The sequence below is a fragment of the Haliaeetus albicilla genome, chromosome 17 (genome assembly GCF_947461875.1).
Source record: "Haliaeetus albicilla chromosome 17, bHalAlb1.1, whole genome shotgun sequence".
NCBI lineage: Eukaryota > Metazoa > Chordata > Aves > Accipitriformes > Accipitridae > Haliaeetus > Haliaeetus albicilla.
Window position 1 is genome coordinate 7,163,831 of NC_091499.1, and position 23,177 is coordinate 7,187,007.

At 37.9% G+C, this 23,177-nt stretch overlaps 1 protein-coding gene across 2 annotated transcripts in view; it reads right to left on the bottom strand.

The window, feature by feature from the left end:
* The window catches only part of IMPG1 (interphotoreceptor matrix proteoglycan 1), a 64,192-nt gene that overhangs the window by 35,993 nt on the left and 5,022 nt on the right, over nt 1-23,177 (bottom strand). For both annotated transcript variants that reach the window (XM_069804706.1, XM_069804705.1), the window contains exons 2-9: nt 14,980-15,213; nt 10,017-10,183; nt 9,775-9,803; nt 7,180-7,247; nt 6,040-6,131; nt 4,815-4,961; nt 1,702-1,760; nt 495-515 (exon numbers count right to left, since the gene is read on the bottom strand). In XM_069804706.1, coding sequence (XP_069660807.1) covers nt 495-515; nt 1,702-1,760; nt 4,815-4,961; nt 6,040-6,131; nt 7,180-7,247; nt 9,775-9,803; nt 10,017-10,183; nt 14,980-15,213 — 817 coding nt within the window. The remainder of the gene's footprint in view (nt 1-494; nt 516-1,701; nt 1,761-4,814; nt 4,962-6,039; nt 6,132-7,179; nt 7,248-9,774; nt 9,804-10,016; nt 10,184-14,979; nt 15,214-23,177) is intronic.

A 23,177-nucleotide genomic window follows, 5' to 3' on the forward strand; every position in this document is an offset into this window, starting at 1 on the left:
TAGCTGTTTGTATTGCCAGTCAAAAGCTCCCTGCATTTTATCAAGCTAGTTAACTGGTCTCTTTGCCATTCTATCTGGCCTGATAATGGAGATAACAAATAAAATTCTACATACTTATTGAAGATAATGTGTATATGGGAATACAGCTAGGAAACAGCAGATCAAAAATGAAAATTTAAATATGAAGTTTCCCTATTTTTTTTCCCACTTTCAATTTATGACTGATGAAGATCTTTTGTCATCTGAATGTGAATTTTCTTAGGTCAAACAATTTTCTTTCCTTTAGAGAGAACCTGACAAAATTTGATTACGTGAACCTTTCAGATTAAGGTAAAAGCTGTCCTTTCTGCTTTACATCACAGATTTTATACTTGGGCAGAACACAAATCAATTCACTTTGTCACATCAAGATAAAGAATATTTATTGATGTATCTATGTACATTTAATAGTCTACAAAATGATTAATCTTCATAATGAATTACAGACAAATTACCCATCTTTCTCCTTCTTCTGTCTTCATTTCATCACAGAAGAAAGGGTGGGATAAAGGATTGCAAAAGAAAGAAAAACAAAGATACATGTATACCGGTAAATCAATCAGTAGTACATCAGAAACATCTTTTGACAATCTATCTTATCTTCTATGCGTGGTCTATAATTTTTATGTCTGTATGAAAATGACAGCCTACTCTCCATCATTTCACTTTTTGTCTTCCAAACAATGGGAATATCCATGTTTTGAGTGGGGAAACAGGAATTTTACTTTTATTTGATAGTTTGAAGCATCTGCTTTCCTATTTCCCACTACAAATGGTGCAATTTGAACACTGTCATTGTTAATCTATATCTTTATGGTGGCAATGAACACCTGTGACAGTAGTAGCAACTATTACTGTTACCACACATGGTGCCTACTCAGATCCTAATCACAGGCGTAACTTGAGCTATTAATTACCTCTGGAAGACAGGCCTATGTTGACCTTCTGTAAATAATGCCCTGTTATTTTCCCTGATGAATTCTCTAGCATATCTCTAATGTTGTCCTTCCATATTGCCCCATGGGAAATGCTGCTAATATATGTAGCAATACGGCTAAGGGAGAATGGACAGCAACACTGTCTTTGCTGATCTGTAACTCTCAGGAGATAACTAAATTACTAGATGATGGGAAGCAATCCTGGTCTTCCACACTGGTGAATATACTTTCATATCAGCTCCTAAGACCAAGATACTAAACAGAAAGAGATCCCAGATCTCATGGAGTTGCAACTGAAAGAGGTTAGTTATTGCAAGTTGTACCTATGAGATACTACTAGAGATTTTCTCTGCTTGTTCTGCAGTAACCAGCTTTTTGTTTTCTTACTTTCATTATCAAAAGGTAAGCAACTACTTTTCACTCTATTTATTTTGCTCTTCTCTCTCCTTTTCCCCAGCAATTTTGCAGAGAGGAAAGCTGGGAAGAGGTATGCTCTTGTCTAAACTTGCATTGCGATATGAATGTTCTTCAACATGTATTAAATATTACTGAGGATGTGTTTGCACTTCTCTCCATATTGACTCTGTGTTGTTCCCAGAAAACTATTTTCTGTTTATAGCAATACACACCCCAGTATTATATAGGTCTCTTCATGTTGGAGGGAAAGAAGGAAGAGGAGAATCCTAGTAGCCAATAGAAAAATGAGTCCCATTTTCTTACTTACTTAAATCCTAACACGTGGATTTCTTTGAATCCTGGAAGTTTCTCAAATATTTTTTGCATCTGGAGAAAACCATAAAATCATTAATTCAGTGTAAGTTCTACCACTAAAAAGCAAGCACAGGTTGACTACCTAGACAATATTTTTCATATTTAAGAAAGAGCTTTAGGGAACAGTCTCAACTGCCCTCTTTGGGGTATCATCATTGCTCAACTTAAACACTATATTTGGTTTGTATATGATGCCTGTACTACCTGTTAATAGGCAAAATGAAGTACAAAATATAGCTTTTTTTAGTAATGTAATTATGTAAGTCATTGGTTATCTAGTTCATAATAGAGCAAGTCAAACAACACAAATCAAATGGTTTTCTCATTTTCAGCAGTTTTGGTTCATTAATAATTTTGTGATTCAAGTTACCTTACTGTAAACTGTTAATATTTTAGAAATATTAAACAAATGCAGATGAATTTAGATTATTTGACGAATCATTTATAAATTAAACAGTTTTAACTGTGTTGTACAAATAGAATAACTTCATATATTTTTAATTCTAATGTAAACAATTGTACATGGTTTTGAAAAGAAGAGACAATATGAAGAATAAACAATGAGCAGAAAAGGTGCATTCTGTATACATTTTTCAGGCTTTAGGATAATAAGTGTTTTTATCAGCACCTCAAGAATTAACAATGTTTTGAGATCCAGATGATTGATCTTTTGGTCTTTTTCAATTATAGCAACATTTATGCAGCTCAGTCAAATGAAATATTTTATGTACATCTACTATGTCAGAGTAAAGGGGTTTTTAAACACACAGTTCCACAGTTCCTTTCTGATTCACTTCCCGGTCCTGTTAAGTATGGGGCAACCCATCGTCTAAGCCTTTCATCTGCAAGCAAAGCCTGTGGAGTTGAGGGAATTGAGCACTTGAAAAGAAGTGAAAAAGCCTTTTGAGGAATGAGGTCCTTTTAATTCAGCATGTGACTTAAAAAGGATGTGAACTAATGTGGCAATCTTTCCTCTACCTTAGCTATATGGTTCTGTACAAACCCAGCATACATTTAAAACTCATTCATTCATGCATGAGAGTTTGTCAGAACTGGTAGGGAATGGGTGGTCAGACCCACAGCTTTCTCTGCCTCTCTAATGTAGGTTAAGTGAAGAAGAAGTAGCAGAATATCAGTATGTTACCACAATACCAGGTATCAGCCACACTGTATAAGCCTAGATATCTTTTTCATTGCAGCAAACAGAAAAGAAGATAACGTCTAGTGCAGAAAATGGCCTGTCATCTACACTCCCCTTGCCCATCTCTCGCAAGAGGACAGTAGGAAAGGAGTTGAGGTAAATACTTCATTTTGAGTTTGGTCTGACTTAGTAAAAGTGGGGCGGAAATACCAATTAGACTGTGGGAAGATTTTAAATGTTATTCATGTGACTAATTCTCACTTAAAGTAACAGAGATTAAGGGCCTAAATCAGTAGGATGCAATTAATTTCCCCAAATTTAAGCAAGCACTATAATTTTAGATGCCTTAAGGTCATCTTCTGCTCAGTTGCTGGTTCAAAAGGGTGCAGTGCTCTCATATTTGAGAGGCCCTTGCAGATGTATTCGATAACCTGGGGCACCTGAAATGGCACAAGATATCCATGTTTAGGTAACTGAATCCCCTTTTAGCCATGTTCTGCCAGCTAACTGTTGGCAAGGGCTCTGTTCAGTCTCTTCTTGGTTCTCTTTATATCATAATGAAGTTGATGTTTTCTTTTAACTGTATGCACATATGTAGCTTCCTGTTTCCTACTTTTCCCAAATGAATCTCCATTTACTGAGTAGCATAAGCACCTGAATCTGTATTCTGTTTCCATGTGATTTTAAATGTATGTTGTGGTATACAGATGTACTTCTGTACATCTGCACTGTAATGTCTGCCATAACTCTTCCCTCTTGACCTGTCCTGGAATGAATTAGAAACTGAGCTTGGAACTCCACGGCCTCAACCTTCGCAAAAGCTTCTCTGGAATTTGTACAGGAGCTTATGTAGCTGGATGAGGTTTTAATTCTGAATCCAACCTCCTCACTCTCACTCTTTGTGTACACTTGTAAAACTGTCTTGTATCAAGGTTGCCCTCTGCCTTCGCCGTGACCTATCTGTGTGGAAGAATGTCAGGCGTATTTCATCGTGCCATACTACAAATAATTTTCTATTCAACATTGCATGTCAAGAACAGCTTTGGACTCTTTAAAGTGACAGATAAAATTTGATGACAATGGAAAATAATTTAACAATTAAGAAACTTTGCATTTCTCCCCCTCCAATTAATGAAATAACTTAAAAGTCAGATTGCTGAATTATGTCATTGTACGTGTAGTAAACAAAGTCTGCAGGCAGTTCTGTTTGAGGATAATACTGGAACTCTCCAGAGAAGCCACTTTTTATCAGCTCTGCCAACACATCCTTCACCATTTTTCTATGCATATCTGAAACTGAACCAGGATAGTGAAATAGCTTGCACTAAGGAATGCTCATGAAACTGATGAGAAGCTTTAGTTAATTTTACTAAGAAAACCTTTTGGGAACCTCAAGTCATTAACCGCTATCTATTAAATTGATAGCTGAACATTCAGTTAATATTATTAATTATATGGAAACATCACAGATGTTCCAGTTCTTACAGAAACTATGGTAATGCACAACAAAATGTCTGGAAGTCCTTTGAAGAATAGTTCAGACAACAGTAGCTAATTACTTTAACATTTATATTACATTTCTCATTAGGTTTATTGTAGAAATTAAATTATGACAAAGTACTGTTCATGAATTCCTGATTAAGCCCGAATTATATTCCTAAAGTTACTCTGTTCATTAGCTATCTGAGGCTCTGCTGCTTACAAAAGACGTTGGCTTTTTAGGTTGGTGGCTGAACAGATGGCCTAAACAAGGGGAAAAGCTGACTATACATGAAGGGAAACTGAACGTCTTGAGACAACAGGAATTATCTATTTCAAGTGAGGGCAGTAGATTCTAATTCTGTTTCATGGTGAAGGTAGTTTCATAGCATGAATCTCAGCCAAGGTACAAAGCCAACATTTTGGCATTCAGTCAGCCTCCTTACCTGTAGCTGAAATTTGGCAGCTAGCTGTCGGTACTGTGGGGAGTTGGGATCATTAAGTTCAGCTGTGTACTCCTGATCAGTGAGAGTGACACTGAATTCTACCATTTGCTCCACAGGCAGTTCTGGGACTGTGTTTGTTCCCAGCTCCTGGAAAAGGAGAGGCAAAAAAGGGGACAAATAAAATGAAGTGATTTTTTTTCTCCACATTTCAGTATTCAATAGGTAGAAGGGTTTCCTTTTAAGCTCGTCCCCAGAATAGCTTTCTGAACCATATCCTACAAAAGGCAAGGGTTCCTAGCCACATCTGTTGGCTTAATTCTTCTGCCTTTGCAAACAGGGTTCTATTACTGTGACTTGAGAGTTGCCTTTGATATGCATAAATGAAGCTGATAAAGAGCAAAGCAGAGGGGAAAGGCAAGGGGCCGGCTCCCACCTGGGGCTCCTTCAACAGAGGGGTCCGCCCTGGTGAGGCCTTGAGCCCTGGTGAGGCCTCGGGCCCTGGTGTGGCCTCGGGCCCTGGTGAGGCCTCGGGCCCTGGTGAGGCCTTGGGCCCTGGTGAGGCCTCGGTCTCTCTCCAGAGGGAGGTTCTGGAAGGTTCCCTGAAGCCACACAGCTCTGCTGAGACCAGGGCCGCCTCCCTGCCACCCCCAGGCACAGCAGCCAGGACAGGGAAAATAACAGCCCTTCCTATGGCCCCCACCCCTCCCTCAGACATAACCCATGGCCTGTGGTAGGTGCTGTAGGCCCATGGAGGCAGGGGGTGCCCCCCCGTGCCATGCTGCGTGGCTGCTCTGAGGAGACGTCAGCAGAGATCCCCGCTTTGACAGCTGGCTGGCTGGGAAGAAAAAGGCAAGAAGGTCCAGTCCTATCCCCTGCACTGTGGAAAGCTCAGAAGGTATGCATTTTTACATTATTTAATGAAGAACAAGGTGACAAAATGGCGCAAAACAGGCAATGGGCCCCTCATTAAAAGGATACAGACTCTGCCTAAAAGCTGGTTGCCGTATTTTTATACCTTCTACCGCGTACGCAAGAAACATCATGCACTATTCCAGTCCAAAACAGATGCTAATAAAACCCTTTGGTCCTACTAGCAGTAACAGAGGGGAGCACTCATGGTTTATAAGCACGAAGTGTTTATAAGGCTTCCTCCTCTTTACTGCTAGCTGAGCTCAAAAAGAAGAGGTGAGTGAAAAAGTGGGATAGAAAAATAGGCTGCCCTCACCTTCACAGGAGTCTTCGTGTCGTTAACAATTTCGTTGAGCAGTGTGCCGTTAGGTACTGGTGCATATGGAGAGAAGGATGTGCCAGGGGAGCCTGGAGGGGTTTAAAGTAAAATCAGGCAAGAACAGGTTTGCACATCAAAAATCTTCCCCTTTCTCTGTCGGACAGGTGTCAGCTCACTGGAGAAGCTTTCCTTATGGAGGGTGTGTTTGAGCGTAAGCCTGCGCCAGTGAAAGGTGGTCATGACTTATGGCATGGGTAAAGCTGCTACTTTTTATACAATAGACGGCCTTTTTTTCCAAGTCAAAAGATCAGTAGCATTGCATGTCTGTGACTGAAGGTAAAAATGGCACTGACTATGCATAAATGAAATTGTGTGAATTAAATAAGATTTGATAATTTCCTGTCATACTGCCTTATATATCACCAAATGTCTAACCTTGATTTTGACATTTGAGATCTTTGTCTCTATGATAGCCACCTTTCTTTAGGGCTCAATTTAAAGTAACAAGAGGCTTTGACAGAGTTTTCCAGCTAGAAGCAAAATTACCATGCTGGAAGTTGCTGTCAATAAGATTCTGTCATATTTGGCCCTCATAAAAATATGTGTGCAGGATGTTTCCTCCTTGAACCAAAATGCTCAGATTTACAGATTTTTATCGCTGCATAAATTTCTAGCATTAAAGAACTGTAGTACACAACAGTGTTGATGTAGGTCTTATTGGAATAATCTGCTCAAATTAACATCTTGGCATCACTGTGACTTTCTGGCTAAAGTCATTCTTTATTTTCATCTACTTGCTTATTTTGGCTAACAAAATGCAGCAACTGACACCCTAAATGTTGTTTTATAACTGAAGCAAAATTAGCTCTATTCTCTACAAGTGAAACTTAGGAAAACATATGCATTTAAAGACTGTAAAACAAACCTGGAATGCTACATTTGAGTAGCAGACATGCTGTAAAGAAATAAAAAAATGCTTCTTATAGATTATTTTGCTAATGCGTTTTCATTGTACTTCACTGAACTTGTCATGCTTCTACTGCATTCATTAAACTACAGCTTTCTAAGATCTATGAATCACTGGTTTTAGCAATTCTATTTAATGGGCAGATGCACAGCAAGCAGATTTGATTTTACCTGTAGAAATGGAAGGAATGTCTTCCTGCTTTTTGCCACCTGTTTTCTCTGTGGATATTTCATCTTTCCTATCAATCAAATAGAAATGAATGATTTAATGATCAGCATGCTGTACCGGCAATGGCAAAAGGGTAAAAAAAAAGTAGAAATTACCCCAGTACTAAGTGTGCTTTAAATGAGAGAAGTTATTACTAATGGAATATTTGACAAGCTGGTTAAACAGGCAATGGAACAGTAGATCATATTTTATATTCAACAGTTTATGTATTTCCTTTCCTCTCCTTCAATACGGTATTTGCTCTTGCAATGAACAAAAATACTGATTTGACATATTCCTCCACCAAGGACTACCAACCCTGCCAGGAGTCTGCTCATGAGGTTTCATGACTGATATTCTCCAAGCAATCAGAGGGATGGAGTCACAGAGATTAAATCAGTGCACAGGGTCTGCTTTGTGAGTGAGGGCGTTGGGCTTTGGGTTCCTTCTAATTTTACAGCCAATGGACATTTCATAGTTCCAAGGGTGTTTCATATGGTTTAATGTGAGAAGAGAATGGGTGGTCTTATTTTTCAGTTGTCAGCCTGCATTTTAATATCATAAGGATGCTTCCAACTAATGATAGTTTCAAATCAGATTCCTGGATCAAGATTATTATGAATTGTAGGAATGTTTATGTTTGGATCTGGATGTAATATTCATGGGTTAATGGCTACCATGGTCCCCATGGCAGACAGCTGAAAACTCCAGTAAGAATATGGTGGGGGTGATGCACAGACTGTCTGCCTTGCATCACAGGATTTGTTTTTGCATTGTTGATATCATTTTCTGTTGTAAGTTTTACAGTCATGTGCTGATGAATAAATTTTGTAACTGCAACTGTTAACTTGCCTGAAAAGCAGAACTGGTATGTATATATAAGTACACTTTATAAAAGATGTGTTCAAGGTTCCTGCAGTTATGGCTATAGAATAATTTCTGCTCTAAACCCAAATTTTTATTCATTCATAGCTTTTGGAAACATTTAGATTCATAGATAAGAATCTTCTAAGTGACATTTTGAGATTTTTCTTTCCTGAAATTGAGGGGTGAAGAATTTCAGTTGTTTTGGGCTCTAAGTAGAGCGTGGAAAAAAACACAACATAAAATAAAAAGACCTATCATGGAAATAAATGAGGATAGAATTCCTCAAAGTTTCTATAGAAATAGCTATTGTTAGGGCAGTGCACACAGGTGGAGTGTTTGTGAAAACCGATATGAGTGAAAGAACTAAGGGCACTGCAAATGCATAGTGTGGTGGTAACGGAGACAACATGAAGCTTGTAGAATAGACAGAAAAGATGGCTGGGCTGCATTTCTATACAGGACCAACTTAGATGTTTAATAACCTAAGTAAAGAACATGAACAACTCCTGATTTACCACATCCTCTGGTTATCTCATGTGGTGAGAACTAAAGTACTATTTGTAATGTTTTCACAATGTGTTGCGTCTTTAACTGGAGGCTGATCTCTCTACATGGCATCTACAGAAGATACAAAATGTTTCCCAAACCACACAGTAGTGAAGATGAATTCCAACAATGTATAACCATGGCTGCCTCTATTTCCAGGTACAATATGAGTAATTTCATAGCATTTACTTCACATTCTGAATTGTGTCTAGGAAAAACCATACTGTTCACATAGAGCATAAGAACCCTGAGATCAGCCCCTTCACTTATTGCCTTGCTGCTGCTGTTTGCACTAGACTGAGTGAAAAGACCTCCCTTTGGACTTCCAGGAGAGTTTAATTAGGCCCTACATTATTAAAAAAACATTTCTGAGAAAGAAGAACACTCAAGTTCCCATGTCATAATGAATAAAGATACATAAGATCTCTGTGATCATGAGACAGTATAACTTATGAATGGAAAAGATTATTTGCTACACCTGAAAATCTAAGAAAATTTGAAGGAAAAAATAATACATTAATCAGAGAAACTGTGGACAATGATTTGTCTGGCTGTACTATAGTATTTATATGCAGAGAGACAGAGTTCAGTATTGTAACTTTAATCCTGCCATTCTCAGACTTCTGAGCATTGCCAGGAGCATACTTTATTCCAAGAGTTTATGGAATAAAGTATCACGTTAGCTAACAGTATGATGACATCTAAAAATACAGGGGAAAGCTAAAGTAAGGGCATAGAGGTTTCTTATTATTGCATAATGTATCCTCCCAGATAAATTTTTGTTAAGGTCTCTGACTATCTTTTTCAGAATTGTAGCTATTGTGGGTAATCTTTTGTCACACTCCCGATCAACACTAGTCTAACACAAGGCCGTGTCTCTGTCAGGGTTTCATGCTCACTTTGGTCTAAGAAGACATTCTGTGATGTGTCAAAGTGAACAGGCAACTCAGACATTTGGCCACCTTCATTATTTGTGATTCAATTACTGTGTACTATGATACATACAGTATACGCATCTCTCACAGCACACACCAAATACACCACAGTGCTACCTGTGTATCTGTTCACAACCACACACATCTACACATATCTTTTTCAAAAAAGGCAGTAACAGCAAGTGGCAAGGTTCTACTTGTGCTACTTACCTTTCCTGGAAGGTTCTATGTTTTACTCGCTGCGGAAAGATTAAGAAAAACAGCATTTTACTAGTGGGTGTATCCAACCATTGAGCAGAAGCCTGTTAGCTCTTTCATTTACTGTACTTTTATGTTTTCCTTCTAACACATGCCCCCTCCTCTTCCTGAGCAATACTTTGCCCTTATATAAGCAGATGGGGAAGGACTTGGAAGTCTCCCCCAGTTTCTAAACAAATGTCAGTAATCCTTACCCGTTGGATTATTTCCAGGTGCTCTTGGGAATTGCTGAAGTTTTTGCCAATGTCAAATATGCAGAAAGTTTCCCTCTGGCAGGCAGTAACCCAGCTCTGATATTCAGAAGTGTCAGGAATCCGATCCAGAAAAATACGAAAGGCTTCCCACACAGCTTCCTGGCAGACTGAGTAAGAAGAAAGGGACTGGGGATAGATGCTTCGTACCAATAAGTAAACTTGAAAGCCTTTTTAAAGTGATTTGGGATTTACACATTTTACTGTACTTAGTAAACAAGTCCATCTTCTAGGTATTTTTAGATATTTAGGTCTTCTAGGTATTTTTGAGTTGACGGTTATTTGCCTGTATGCTGAAGGATTAACCATCTTTGAGTTAAGGATTGCTAATTCCCCTCTTTTTAAAAGGGAGATTAATTTGGCCCGACATCATCATCATTAATAAGGAACAAACACAAAGCACACTTCCTTCACCTCAAAGGTACATACATACAAAGATACATACTGGATGTTCTAGTGAGACCAAACAGGGAGGTAGAGAAAAAAAATAATCTAGCAGTCATCATACTTGAATAATTGTAATTGTAACTATATACAAGGTTTTGTACGTTAGTATGGTTAACTACACATAGAACAAGCTAAACAGAACATATTTAAGATTTTGATACTCCCCACACATATAACAAAATATTTAAATGGAAAAAAGTATTTTTTAAATGCAGTAGGCTAAAATGATTTGATTATATTCCAAATTTTCAATGTAATTAGTCTTTTCAAAATCCTAAGGACATTCTGCAGCAGGTAAATGCTTTTATGTTTCTTTAAGCACCTCTGGAAAATTGAATGACTTAGTATAGGTAAAATTCCTTTGGAAAGGACAAGATTTCCTTCCTTTCTACACAGCTGTACACAGTCATCTGTTCAATGTTAAATATCTCCTCCATGGTGATGAATCACCCACTTAAATGCTACATCAGACAAGATCAACAGGTGCTGTGGCTGCAGAGAGAACAGTATTGTCCTGCATCATTTGGGGAAATGAAAATTAACATAAACAGAGTAAGACAGTGGGGGAGATTTTGAGGTGGTGGTATTCAGGAATGGCTCTAAGGGAGTTTCATTTACCGGATGCAAACTGACTTAATTACATGAGATTATGTAAAAAACATAATATAATAATGGAGACTAATATTTTTACATATTCTGTTGGCTCACTCCTTATGCAAGAAAGCCGTGAAGTTCACCTGTAGTATGTTACAAAATACATTAGAATGCATATTTGGGCTTGGCATCCAGTTTTTTGATTTATTTTCTAGGGAAAACTTGTAAAAGTTAAGTTCCTGCTGCAAAGACCTTGCTCTTTAGCACTGTGAGTGAGGATCATGACATGCATGAGTATATGAGGGAGGGGAGAAAGCAGCAGCAGCTAGGTTATAAAATGACTGCTCAGAAATACTTTATAGGGTTTAGTTTCCCTTGATGATTCTGATAACACAGGTCTTAGATATGTCTGCAAAAGTGAGTTTTTGGGAGTGACAGATGGCCAGGTGGGGCTATACTTCTGAGTGCACTTTTACCAACATCTTACTGAAGTCTCCTCTTTTTTTTGTAAGTTGAAACCATTTCTGAAAGATTCTGGAGGATAAACTATTCCCTACTCCAGACAGCTACTGCCTATCTGACTAACTATATTAATATGTCTTTGGATTTCAGATACCAGCCCTTCCCCACACCCAAAATATTTGGGTTTCACTTAAGTCATTTCGCACAGCCTCAAACTAAACATAGAATGAATCCTGGCTGCACCCAAGTCATGTTTAAAATCCCTGAGTGGTCCAAAGAGATCCTCAAGCTAGCACAGAGCCAGCCGGGAAGTGCTGTTCTGTATGGACTTTCCTGTTTAACTGCAGAAATATCCACGTACGCAGGTTGTCCTCTGCAGGGTCTGTGAACTCAGTTGTGTTAAGATCACCAACATGGCTCGATGGCTGCTAGAACTAATGTGTTTTGAACAGAATGAGTGCAGTTTTTCTCAGCTGTCGCTATACCTTCCCATTTGTGGATGATTGCCTCTGTCACTACTTGTTGATTCCTCTGGTATTGTTTAGTCAAAAAAGTCATCTGTATTTTTGGCTTTGTGAAAATATAATGTACATTCACTCAAGGTGAAGGAACACGCTTCTTCAAAATGTTGTTTAAAGTTAAATGCTTTTAGAGAAGGGGATTTTCAAACATATTAGAAAAACCATTTTAACAAAACTTGCTAGCAATTTAAAAGCTGTTGCCTTTAGCACTTTACTTTGCAAAGTTCATTACTGTGAGATGGGCCATTTATTGTCAGTACTTGATACCTGCTTTGACTTAGAGTGAGATAATTATCTGCATTACCTAAAATATCAGTGTCTCTGAAATTAGTGCAGTTTCTCTAGGTGTTCTCTAAACTTGCTGTAGGGATGTACTCACCTAGCTGTGTTAGGGCACCTCAATAATACCTCAGGAACGACCTGCCCTCCCAGTAGAGCAGCTGCATGTGGAGCAGATGTAGTCAGATTATTAAAAAGGAACAGGCTGTCTTTTGAAAAGATTTATTCATTATGAGCTAGCAGTTAAGGCTACTTTCTATCATCTTTTTTTCTCACTTACAACTCTCTGGTATCTGTTTTTCTGAGCAGTAACTGCTGAATAAAGATATACTATCTGATGAAAAGTAATCCAGTTACCAGGGTTCAAATAAACATGACAGATGGCCAGCTGAGGAGGCGTCGTAGCTGATTCCATGCATGAGGGACTGCCTTCATGGGGACTTAAGATATGCTGTGTTATTTCAGAGTTGATATAGGGTCACAGTAGACTCAGGTTATCCTATAGCAACTGTCTAAGCTCCTATATCTGAGCTGGTTTGAGTTGTAGGCTCATTCTTGAAAGCGTAAAATATATGTAATATGTAAAAAAAAAATTGTGTAATTTTTCTTAGGAAGCAGTAAAATTCTCTAGAGGACAGATATAATCCACAGTGCTGTTACAGTTCTAAACATGTCATGGGACTTGGAGGGGTGGAAGTGGTCTCGTATATTTAGATACAGAAAAGAACGGACCTAAAGATATGTCTACAAAACAAAGTGAAGGTAAGATTGTCCCACACATAGGCACAGGCTGTAAGACTCCAGCGTGGCTACCAGATTATCTTTTCATGAAGGCTTGTACTGTGGTTACAGCTTCAAGGATAATGCTTGCACCACCACATTTTCACTGCTACTTTTTTTCTTCATTTTTCCCTTTCATCAGGTAAATTAGGATGCTCAGCTGGGAGGGCAGAATTCTTGGGTTCTGATCTTTCCTTGAAGGAAAGATTTTCTGAGGTTTTAACGAAGGACACTGTAATGGAAAATGTGCAATTATTCAAGGGACCAGAAACACCTTTTTCTGAATGAGTGTACAAGTTATTCAGCTGCAGTCATCTGTTTTCTTGCTTACTTTTGGGGAAGTACTCCAGCTTCAGCTGAAGATCTGAATGATACCTACTCAGAGAATTTTGTGAGTGTAGGACACTCTGCTGGGAAAGAGTAGATGCAAGTTTAAACCTGCTTGCACTACACGGTTTACAGAGCCCAATATCCCAGCTGATGTTCTGCTCTCCACAAAGGTGGTAGTATTGTCATCATCAGTTTTTAAACGAAAATATCATAGTTGCAGTTCTTTGCGTTCAAGTCAAAGATACCACACTGTCCCAGGATAGCTTGTTTTCAGCCCACTGAGGGATGTGCCAGTGAGTTTTAGGGACTTTCAGGATTAATTACTATTGAAGAAAGGCTTTTTGAATCAGCCTTTTTAACACGTTTCACAATTCTGTCTAATGCCCATTGGGTTGAAATTCAGTCCCACAACAGATACCAAATATGCTTGTATCTATAGGAATGGCTGCAGACATTGGTGTAGTTTGCCCGTGCTGCCTATAGCAAGCAGCTGCCAGAGTAAAATTTTTGCAGCTTTACATCCAGGTTTCATTTCAGAGGGAACTAGCTGGTTCCCCGGAAGAGAGCTGAGGAATGGCCAAATTACATAAATGTATGTGAATGGTTGGAGACCAATATAGAGGACAAATAGATAAGCAAAGTTGATTTAGGGAGTAGATGTTGCCTTAGATACTTGCATCCCAGAAGTACTGACTAGATTTTAGAATTAGCTTTGGACCATCTAGCTGCAGCACAAAAATATGCATTTTTCTAATACAAATTGGATCAGCCACAGAATGAAACACTGGGAGAGTAGAGGGAGGAAGAAAGGAAATCTGAAAACAGGGGCTATTTGCACCGTGCCCCCTAGGGACCCAAAATTGGCGTGGTAACTCTATAGGCTTTCTATGGTCAAGGGAGGTAAAGAAAGGACTGGGGAGGGAGTGAATTAATTGGGGGAGGGAGCGAATTAATTGGGAAAGGGCACAAAACCCTTTCTAGACTTTCTGAAAGTAAGACTAAGGTCTTTGCATGAGCTGATGGCAATTATCTCAGTGTTTGTAGCATACCAACACTGCCACAGACTTTATATAACTACAAATACACCAACATATTTGTGCAATGACCAATGAATAGTTTCATTACTTGTCTTGAGCTGGTGGGATTAATTCTGAGTAGCAATGATGGTACCTGCTGCACTTTGAGAAAGGCAGTACATCTTTACACAGTAGTGCAAACATAATTTGGTCTTCACGTTCTGCCATGCCAGAACACTGTGCAACTGAGTTCATAAGTCCTTTGAGTGCACTGTTTTATTCTGTTCTGGTCACTATCTGTCTTGAGCCATGCTGATGTACATGTAACATTTAATTGTCTATGTAAAAATAAAGCATAAAGCAAATGGCACATACACTGCCTAGAGCTAAAGAACAAGATTCTGGAAAATTATTGTGTTTCCTCAATTAAAAGAAATACTTTCAGAGAGGAAATACATGCTACAATCATCATCTTACCTCTTAATCTATAGTAAGCTTGGTGACTGGCTAAAATCTGCTTCACTGATTCTTGTGGGCAAACTTTCACACCAGTTGAGAAAAAGGATGACCTCTTTGTTCGGTGTTTTGCCATGTCAAATATCCGCCTTATGGTTGATACTCTGGACCTCTTTGTTGTTCTTTCTGTTTTGTCTGACCCTGAAGCATCTGCAAGATGTTTGGCTTCACTGCGGTTTATTTTATTAGGGATTTCTGGAAAAGATAAAAAGTAAGCATGAACATAAGCATACATTGCATAGGCAATAGGTATCCAATGCAAGATCATGTCTGGAAAATGGGTATGAACCTGAGAGTCCTTTTTGTTACGTTATATTGGTGTCAATGCCCTGACTGAATTAATGTGCTGAAGAGAAACATCTTGTGATCACATGGGGGAACTGGGACTCAAGAGACCTGGTAACTAATTTCCTTGTATCTCAACACATGACCCCAGGACACATAGGGTAAAAGTTTCAGGAGCCCTAAATCTTGTTTTCAAAAGTGACTTTGGGTTAGATCCACAAAGGACACTTAAGTGCTTGAACTTAGTGCTACAGGATCTCATTTGTGAGCGTATCCCCCTGTAGGGAAATTTACACTACAGTGATTAAGTAATGGTCTGGAGCTTGGGGAAAGTGAAGCATATCTGTATCAGCTTACAGTGTAAAAAGGTGTCTGTGCTAGAAGTAAAATGAGAAGTATTTGTACCTTAAATCTGCACCCTTTTGAGATATTCTTATCTTTCCTTCGGGCTTCAGGGCACATCTCCCTTCACATCAGGTTCATAGTCTTGAACCCATCCCAAGAACTGGACCCTGAAACACTTTCTTTCAAAAGCTGAACAGGAGTTTGATTGTCTTTGGGGAAAGAAAGAGCTGTTTCCAGTCTCCTCCTTTTACTGCACAGTGCACTCCTCTACCCTTCCCTCACATAAACTGAAGCATTAATCAGAACAGACTGCAATTATGTTTCTTTGCCACTGGATGATAGGTGTTGTGAATGCTGTGGCATTGTATCTCAATAGATCTTTATTCCTGGCAAAGTGGAACAGCTACAGTAGAAAAAAATTAAATCAGTGAGTGGGAATTGAAGATCTAGGCTTAACTGTTACTTATGGAGCTATTAAGTTATAAAATAGCCTCAGGCATAGGAACCCCCATATTAAAGGCACACAAAAATTCAGGACTCATTTGGTTCCACTTCCTAAGTATTTGTGATGCAGTATTACATGACATAGCAGCTAAATTTAATGTAAAAATGTTAATGATAAAAATAGCATATAAGGAACACATTTAAAAGAGCTGAAATACAGCATTTTGCAGGATCGTGTGAAAGGAGCAATTAGTATCTTTTAGATTATCTTCCAAAATTTTGCATACATATTAATAAAGATGTTAAGGTTAATTTGGAAATACCTTTTTTTGGTTGCATTTTCATACATTTGATACAGTCATTACAGATGAAAAATAAAGAAAAAAGTAAACAGAATAAAAGATGTTTTGAAAGAGCTGTTTTGAAAGAAAAGTGTAAAATTTGTAGATAATTGGAAAACTTCAAGGGAGAAAATGTAAGAAAGACCTCATATATGTATATGCTGATGAATCAACTAAAAAAATTGCTTTGAAGAATGGTTTAAAAACTTGTAAAGGAAGAATAAAAGGAAATAGCAGGGTTCAAAAGGAACAAGTTCAGTGAGAGTAATACCATCAAAAAAATTAAGAGTAAAAAATTATCAGTTTGCTGGAGAAAGAAGAAATGTCGTGCTGCATATAACAAACACTAATTATCATGTTCTTAGGCAAATCAAGAGAAAATAAGGAAGGTAAAAACACATTATCTTGACAATTTGGAACTGAGTTAATTAAATGTTTAAAGAAAAGTGGGCAGATAAATGATGAAAGAAAAATAATTGAAAAGCATACTGTTACAAAAAGAGTAGTACTTGAAGTAAAAAATGGAAAAAAGTCGACTGCTTCACTATGATGAATATTGTATGAAAGGCAGGAAGTCATACAATTAAGGCAACAGGTGATATTGCTTTGTAAAGCATGCCAGAGGCAGCAACCTGTAGGCCTATAACTGTCTAATTGTTGCAAGGTAATTTAAAATGATGATGCAGTCATATAGTGTTTGTCATTAAATAAAATGGAAGTAATTTTTCCACAGTAATGTCAGGTCATGAACCATAAACTGCATAAAAGGAATTTCCCTTGTGAAAACATGGCTTTGAGTCCATCAGAAACCACAAGTGGCCAAACAGTGGATCAGCTGAGACACTGAATTATTTTAATGATATATGGGGTGAGAGCAAAAGATTCAATTCCATTGAAATCTCAAAGCAGACCCCTGAAATCCTCTAGAAGAAAATACCAAAAATCTACATGGAAAGTAGCCAGTTGTAAGTCTGTTACCTTTCACAAGGTATATTAACTGCGATAGACCAGCTGCCCAGGCAGTCTGACCAACTGGAGCAGAGGATTTTGTCACTAAGCTCTTTGATAGCTTTTGTATGGAGCAGAGGCCTTTCTTGAAGGATTTGCTTCTTCCCCAGGATTTATCCCTAAGTCATTAACTTGAATTAAGAATTATACTATTAATAAGACTGACAAAGGAGATTCTTCTCCAATGATTGTTGTAATGATTTCAGTCTCTCTGTGTTAGGGTCACTATTTGGGCTTTTCAGTCTGAGAAAGTGACCATGCATTATCTGCTTTCAGTTATCACTGTTCTGCTAGTCTATTCAGGGTAGGTGTAAATGTTTTTCTCTTTTCATTCTTTCCCTTCAGTTTCCAATTTTTTTTTGTGGGAGGGATCTGTTGCTTAAGTATGCTTATTGTAATAGGTTTAATTTCATTTATATCTTGTGGTTAGTAAATTTCCCTTACTAGAGTAACTTTTATTACCATCAGTTCTTGAAATCACTTTTTTACTAAACTTAAACAAAATTTGAATTGGAAAAAGCAGCAGCCCCTCTCTCCACATGATTGTCCAATACTTATTGCCTAATAGATGAATGGAAGAAAACCTGTCTTCTGGTACAAACATTATTTGTTCACTGTTCCTCAGACCCGTGCTTTCTTCTGTGTCTGTGGAAATTCTGAACTGAGAAATTTTTACCTAAGGCTCCCAGGTGGTTCAGCCATATACTTTGCTGTAGTATGCTTCCATCTACAACCTTTTAGATGCTTTGCTTTCAGTGTCCTCAGTTGAAAAAACTAATCTAAAAAGACCTGTGCTGTTATGAAGTGGAACCCATATATATTAGCTGATCCCTTTTCATTTTACCATGCAACATAGTAATTGTGTAAACTGGAATGGTGCAAATTTTACGGGGTGCATCATTTGATCACGTAAAAAATCCCAGTAATACTAGGCTGATTTACTTTTCTTAAAATAAATAATTTTTGTAATCTTTTTTGGTTCTCATTCTCCTTTCTGGAACAAACTTATGCAATTAATATATTTAGTGTTTACCGTGCCCAATTTGACTTTTTTTTATTTAACTCCATTGTTTCACAAAGGTGACTGTGTCAGTTTTACCTTTAAAAGGTATGTCTAAGATTTTTAGTTTTCTTTGATAGTTCTAGGGCAGAAGGAGAGATAACTGTCAAAGTCTGGTGAAATTTTATTGTACGTTAGCTTAATCTCCAAGGTGCCTTAAACAACGCTGTAACTCTCCTTTATTCTCACATGAAAGAACCTGCATCTTTGTCCCCATTTTCCAGGTGGCATACTTGAGGAAAAAAGTTAAGGTAGTTTTACCAAGATGATCTACAGAGCCACTGTCAGCCATTATTAAAATTTGGAGTCCCTGACCTCTAGTCCTGAACTTAGACAAATATAACAAAAGATTTTCAAAATATAACAAAAGATTTTCAAAATATGATAAAGCAATTTTCAAAATATGATATAGCAATCTTTTTCATATGGGACCTAATCAAAATGCTTTGACATCCATACAGACCTCTCAAGCGCATAGTACTGTTCTTCAGGTTTTGTTTTCTGGCAGATAAATGGTATTCATGTCTCAAACTATAAATCTGAAATCCTCAGAATTAGGGCAGGCCTTGTGTCTCTTGAGGCCTGCGTTATCAAATTTATATGCTCACTAAAAAACCAAGGCAGGAGAAATAGATTTCAAAGGTGAGAGTTCCTATGTGTTTTTAATAATCTACATGATGAAAAAGGAAAAGTGCGTCATTATTTAACTGGATTCTAGGAAAAAAAGAGTTTAAAACCATTCAGATAAATGGTCAACATTATTTTTGGGTGGTTTTTTTTGGTTTTATAAACACAGGAGGAAGCAGCTTGTAGTCATACCTTTTTGTATAACTGTAGTGGATGCTTTTCTGCACAGCTTTATTCATTTCTAGCTGTTAATAGTATCAGTTTTGGGAGGACTCCAGTTTTGGTGGGGGTTGTTTGGGTTTTTTTCAGCAATGTAGGCAATCTCTGTGTAGGAACATTTACCTACAGCATTAATTTGAAAATAATTTACTAAAATGTAAAACTTTTAGTTTTATTTGACCTTAGAAAATTAAGATGTCATTGTATACAAAAAGAAGAATTTAAAATATGGTAGCTAAAGGTTTCAGGAGCAAAATTCAAGGTGACATCAGGACAAAACTGTTGAAGTCTGAATAATTCATCATTAAAGTAATCATGAGGTTTGACGTGTATGAAAAAGCAGATTAGCCTGAAAAATAAGTGGATGTTCTTAGGATAGAGAAGAATGCTTGACTGATAAATGATACATATTGCCTGCACAATAAAATAATTATTAGTTAAAAAACAAGGCTTATTTAATAGGAACTGCTGAAATAGGATAAGGAAAGCTTATCAAAGAGGGTTAATTCAACAAAGATCCTATATATGTGTTGTTGTGATCCAATTAAATATACAGCAGGGCCAACAGCCCCTGTGTTGATAATTCAACCAGTAACAAAAGCAAGGATGACTAGTCATGGAAAGTTGATCTTGAGATCTCTGAAAGGGCTGATCAATGTAAACACCAGATGGAGCATAGAAAGTACAAAGAGGGGTAATATCCTAGACTTCAAGTAGAGGCAGGCTCCTCCTGTCATGGGAGTAGTGAGGACCCCAAATTCTAATGGCACTTGCCGGTGACAGACAGGGTGGCCATGACATATTCTCTCCTTCTATTCCTTTTAAAATCTTTTATGTCACATTGTCTCAGTCCCAGTTGCATGGGAAGGGTCTGACTGGATTGAAGGGGCTTAGATGAGCAGGGACAGATTAAAATATGGCATGGCTTTATCATCTAATGCAGCCTAGATCCTCCATACGAGTACTAGGAGCAGCATCTATCTTCTCCCAGAGAAGCATGCAACAACCTCTATCTTCCCATGCAGATGTGGAAGTAGAGGCCCTTTCCTTGCACTCTTGCTGGTGTTTGGGGCTGCTTTGCCAGTGCTTTGTCAGACACTGTAGCTCTGACTGTGTTTGCATTAGATTTTCAAGCTTGGTTTCACAACCGTGAAGGCTCACAACTTTAAAAACGTGAGAGTATGGAATCCCATATTAGAAAAATTAATACTAATATTTAATCTGCTCAGGTCATCTCTGAGAGCTCTGTGCCCTTAAACACAGGATTATATGTCTTACTTGTACTTGTCTTTGGGTCCAATATATTTTTTAACGCACACAGTGAAAGAACTTTGAGAGGAATTGCTGAAGGGACTCAACCTCAACAGTTGCTGTATCCTGGTGGGTAGTGGGTTTTGTCTGGGAGCTACCTGGGGTAGCAGAGGCACAGGAGAGAACTCAGTATGGATCTCACTTCTTCAGGTTTAGTGCACTTAGCTAGTGAGCTGCTGGGTAAGAGGGCAGTATCCACTACCGTGGGGGTGTTTTGCTGAAAGAGAAGGAGCTGACATTGATGCCTAGCTTCAGAAGAAGGTGAACACTGGCCAGAGGAGAATGCCTGTGTTCCTAAAAGAAAGGAAGAGTGCTAAGGCATTTATATTAAAAGTAATTAATTTTAATTCCTCAAAATGAATATTGGCAATTATGAATGTGGTAATTCCTGTTTGGTATGTTGGCTTGTGTGAATGCCATTCTTAAATGTCACTAAATAGTAACATGGAATGATGCCTGGGTAGCTAATCATGACAAAGAGCTATGTGGCCCAAATCCAGTCCTCCAGCTTGGAAGACCTTGTGTTCAGCTGCTGGTGTTCACTAGCAAACTTCCTGCACAAGTACCACAAAGGTACAATGGGGACTTTGTATTGAAGACAAAGTATATCTGATCCCTGTATCTCTTGCTTGGATTCAGCATGACAAAATGTCACCTGCACATGTGCACAAGCTGTGCTCAAGCTCTCTATGACACAGGAGAGCAGCTCCAGGCTCCTGCTTAAAAGGTAAGTTCTGTGATTTTTAGCATTTTAAAGACTATGTTCTTGTTATGAATTAGATCTGTGCCAAGGATTTTCCTCCTTAACAATTCAGGAAAGTGGTGGGTTTTCATAAAACCTGCTTCTTGGCAGGAATGGATGATGGTGCTCCATTAAACATTTATGGAAGATGAAGAATTTAGTTACTGTTAACATAGTACTCAAATAAGGCAAGGCTCCCATTAATCCATATGTGATATATTCCTGTTGTTATCCTTATGTTAAACATACTAAGTGTTTGGTTGTAATGAAACAATTTATACCTCAGAACTTATATGGAAATAAATCTGGAGAAGAATGTGATAAATTATTTGGAAATATATGTTATAGCAATGACAGTAGTAAATGTCTAAATTTTAATAAACCCCCCAAAACTTCTTGTTTTAATGGTGTTACATTCAAAGCTAGGAGATAGCATTAGATAACAGTTCTTTTGCAGAACCCTTTAAATTAACCTGAATTTACCAAAGATCACTGTTGTCAGCAACCAGTGTGCTTTGGAATTTCATTAAGTGTGAAGCATTTAATTTCTGTAGGTAGGTAACATTGAGAAACTAAAATAGGTATCATAATCCCTCAGCTGTTCCCCTCCTCCCAGATATTCACTCAAATCTGTGTGGTTTTCTATGCCAAGTGGAGAAACACAACTGTTAAATCAACCAACTTCAGAAAGAAAGCTAAGAAGGTAATTTGAAACAATTCTTATGAAATTTATGTTTAGGCCCTATGACAGACAAATATAATTTTTTTTCTCTCTCTAAATAGGCAATTTGGTAACATCTTTGAATTACGCTGACTATACAATTCATGGCAAAATAACTATGCTAAATTATATACCTATTATAGATGAGAGCAGGAAACATAATAAGTCACTGGTAAGATCCTCGTGCTTTTGTGAATATAGTTGTCATACACTGACTAAAAATGAATCCACGTTCACGATAAATGCAGTCTGTACCTACCACAAATATTGAACATGCTGAAAGCTTTATGAGTCAACACGTGTGATTTTGATACATTTCCTTCCTACCTGAAAGAGCATCATAGGAAACTCATGTTTTCCTTCACATCATGTGTCTCATTTAAGGTAGAAATATATGCCATCTCTTTCAGACAGATAAGTGCAAGTTCTGGAGGAGGATCCTCCTTGTTATTCATCAACTCTACTAACCGCTGCTGCTGGAATTCATAGAAAATATCAAAGGCCATCTATTGTTTCATTGCCAACATCTGAATCCTGTAACAGTCTGCTTAAGGTCCAGGACCCAGACTAGAAACACCATTAAAGAATGGTTGGTTTTAACGTTGACATATGAAACATATATATATTTGTGTTTCCTTGGCCATCTTAGAAGCATTTGACCTGAAATGCTCTTCTGTTACCTGATATGGTTTACATCAAAGGATGCAAGAAAATGCTTCAAATGTTTGAGTACTTCTTGGAGGGGTGCGTCCAATCTGCAGTGATGAAACACTCACTTGAGCACCTCTGCTATTCATTTCCTAATCAATCTTACTCAAGACGTACAGCCATCCTCTGAGAAAGTCAGTGAGACAGCATAAGTTCAATTTCCTATGATATTTTGCTATGTATATCAACATTTCAACAATTTTGATGGTGTGAGTCAGGGTTGCAGTGCAGAATGGGCTTATTGATGTAACCATATTAAAATATGATGACAATTAGGATGGTTGGCATATGAGAAAGCTTCCAGGAGCCAGAAGCCACAGTGCCATCTCTCTGCTTGAACGTGTGTAA